Source organism: Corylus avellana, chromosome ca7, assembly GCF_901000735.1.
Source record: "Corylus avellana chromosome ca7, CavTom2PMs-1.0".
In the NCBI taxonomy this organism is placed as follows: domain Eukaryota; kingdom Viridiplantae; phylum Streptophyta; class Magnoliopsida; order Fagales; family Betulaceae; genus Corylus; species Corylus avellana.
Window position 1 is genome coordinate 17,278,528 of NC_081547.1, and position 2,410 is coordinate 17,280,937.

General features: G+C 38.0%; 1 protein-coding gene across 1 annotated transcript; it reads left to right on the plus strand.

Moving 5' to 3' along the window:
• Positions 1-394: 394 nt before the first annotated feature.
• Positions 395-2,391, plus strand: LOC132187254 (inositol polyphosphate multikinase beta-like). Its single transcript, XM_059601502.1, has 2 exons — positions 395-489; positions 558-2,391. Exon 2 carries the CDS (start codon positions 1,211-1,213, stop codon positions 2,039-2,041), a length of 831 nt encoding a protein of 276 aa, XP_059457485.1. The 5' UTR covers positions 395-489; positions 558-1,210; the 3' UTR covers positions 2,042-2,391.
• The last annotated feature ends 19 nt before the right edge of the window (positions 2,392-2,410 follow it).

Below are 2,410 nucleotides of genomic sequence, written 5' to 3' on the forward strand. Positions count from 1 at the left end.
TTTTAAAATTTAATTAAATATAATTTTTTAATATATATATTTTTTTATGTTTTTAATTTTTTTTAAAATTATTATTTTTAATTAATTAATTATATGGACACGTGTCAAACCGTGATTGTTGCTGACGTGGAATTTTGTTAAATTTTGAACAAAATTTTAACGGAAGACCTTCTCCCTTTTTATGCAAACCAAAGAAATCTTCTATAATAAAAAGTAAAATGTAAGGGTCAACTCCTATGATAAAAATTCTTAGGGTCCAAAAAAATAAAGGAGAAAAGTAAATTCTAAGGAAAAAAAATAAAGGAGTTAACCACATAGGTGAAAAAGTATTTAACGCCACAATTTCAAGAATTCAACTATTCAAGCACTCCAGGCTCAAGTGCTCTTATTATTATTTTTTTTTTGTTGGGTTTTGGAAAAATTAAAGAGAAGCCTTTGGAAATGGCAGATAACAGGAACCGCACTGCTCTACTTGTTATCGACATGCAGGTTCTCTTCTCTCAAAATTATATCTGAAATTTGAATTCGCTTATATTTACTTATTTATTTATTTATAGAAAGATTTTATACACGACGACGGTCTGGTGCGAGTGAACGGAGGCAGAGCTATTGTCCCCAATGTAATCAAAGCCGTCCAAGTCGCTAGGCAGCGTGGTTTTCTAATTGTTTGGGTACTTTCTTTCCCATTGCTTTCCGTTTTTCACTCCTTCTCTCTTTGCCTTTGTTTGTTTCCCCAGAAAATTTATTACCCAAATAAAGATTAATTTGAGGCATAGAGGTAGTAGATTAGTATTTCCGGTGTTGCTTTGCTATGATTGTCCAATTTCGTATGCTCTGCTTGGTTGGGGAGAAAAAAGGAAGCGAATAGTAAACCCATTACTTCCAAGTTGATTCCTTTTTTATTCCTTCTTTTCAAAAGTTTAATGGGTTTGCTATAAACTCCGTCGTCTGGGTCTCTTTTTGTTATTCGGTGGTTGATGACGGAGCTGTACCACGCCTTTTCAAATGTTCTAGATGAATTTCCGATTTACACTGGCTATGTCCACAGAAATGGAATCCCAATCCCAACTCTTCAATAATCCCCAGGCGCCTTTTTATTCTTTCTAGCGTTGCAGCCCTTCCAGCTCGATCTCTGTTTAGATCTGGTTGATAATTTGCCCAAGGAGGTGCTTGCTTCTATTATATTTGGTTGTTATACTCCATATATACCATGCTTAAGGTCCCAGATCATCAGGTTGCAGGCCACCGGGCCTGTGATGAAATGATTGGTCCTTTGGTAGATGATTCAGGGCACTTCTACAAGCCTCTTCAAAATGATGAACGCGGGTCCGCAGAGGTGGCCTTTTATACGTCCTTCTCTTCCAACAATAACATTCCAAATCATATTGGTAGATTCTTCCCTCTTTTCCATGGCACTCAGCTTATAGAAGCATCTGATGGGTCTGGCCTGCATCCTCATCTTGTGCTGCAAGATGTTGTCTCAAGTTACGTCAATCCATCCATCATGGACGTCAAGATTGGATCCAGAACATGGTATCCTGAAGCATCAGAGGAATATATCCACAAGTGCTTTAAGAAAGACAGAGAATCGACGAGCCTTGCACTGGGGTTTATGATATCTGGATTGCAGGTACATGGGAGCGAAGAATCTGGGTTCTGGAAGCCTGATAAGAAGCTTATCAAGAACTTTACTTCCAAGGATGTCAGGTTAGTTCTGAGGAAGTTTGTTTCTTCTAACACATCTGCAGATTCAGGTATGGATCCTGATTGTTCTTTTGCATCAACTGTTTATGGTGGTTCTGCTGGAATTTTGGCACAATTGTTGGAGCTCAAAGAATGGTTTGAGGATCAAACCATTTTCCATTTCTGTTCTTGTTCAGTTCTTATGATCTATGATAAGGACTCGGTGTCTAAAGGAAGGAGTTCCGGTGCTGAAGTTAAACTTGTTGATTTTACACATGTCGTGGAAGGCAAGGGCATTATTGATCATAACTTCTTGGGTGGGCTCTGCTCTTTAATTAAGTTTATCTCAGAGATCTGACCTGCTTGGATGAGGCTACAACCCAAGCTTCTTGGTCAGACCCTAATAACTGTATTTGTACCAGTTGTGACATTCAGAAATAAATAGAATGTCCTAGATATAGGCTTTCTCACGTCACTGTGTAGTCCATGGCTTATCTCTGTGGCTTCACTGTGGGATTCTGAAATCCAAGCACTGTTTAGGCTTGTATTACTTTCTACTTTATTGGCTTTCTCACGTCACTGTGTAGTCCATGGCTTATCTCTGTGGCTTCATTGTGGGATTCTGAAATCCAAGTACTGTTTAGGCTTGTATTACTTTCTACTTTATTGGGCCTTATATTTTTATTGACATTGATGGGGCTGTTTCAATGGATTGATCTTAAAAAAA

Coding starts and splice junctions, on each gene's coding strand:
- LOC132187254 (XM_059601502.1), top strand. CDS start 1,211: ATGCTTAAGGTCCCAGATCATCAGGTTGCAGGCCACCGGGCCTGTGAT.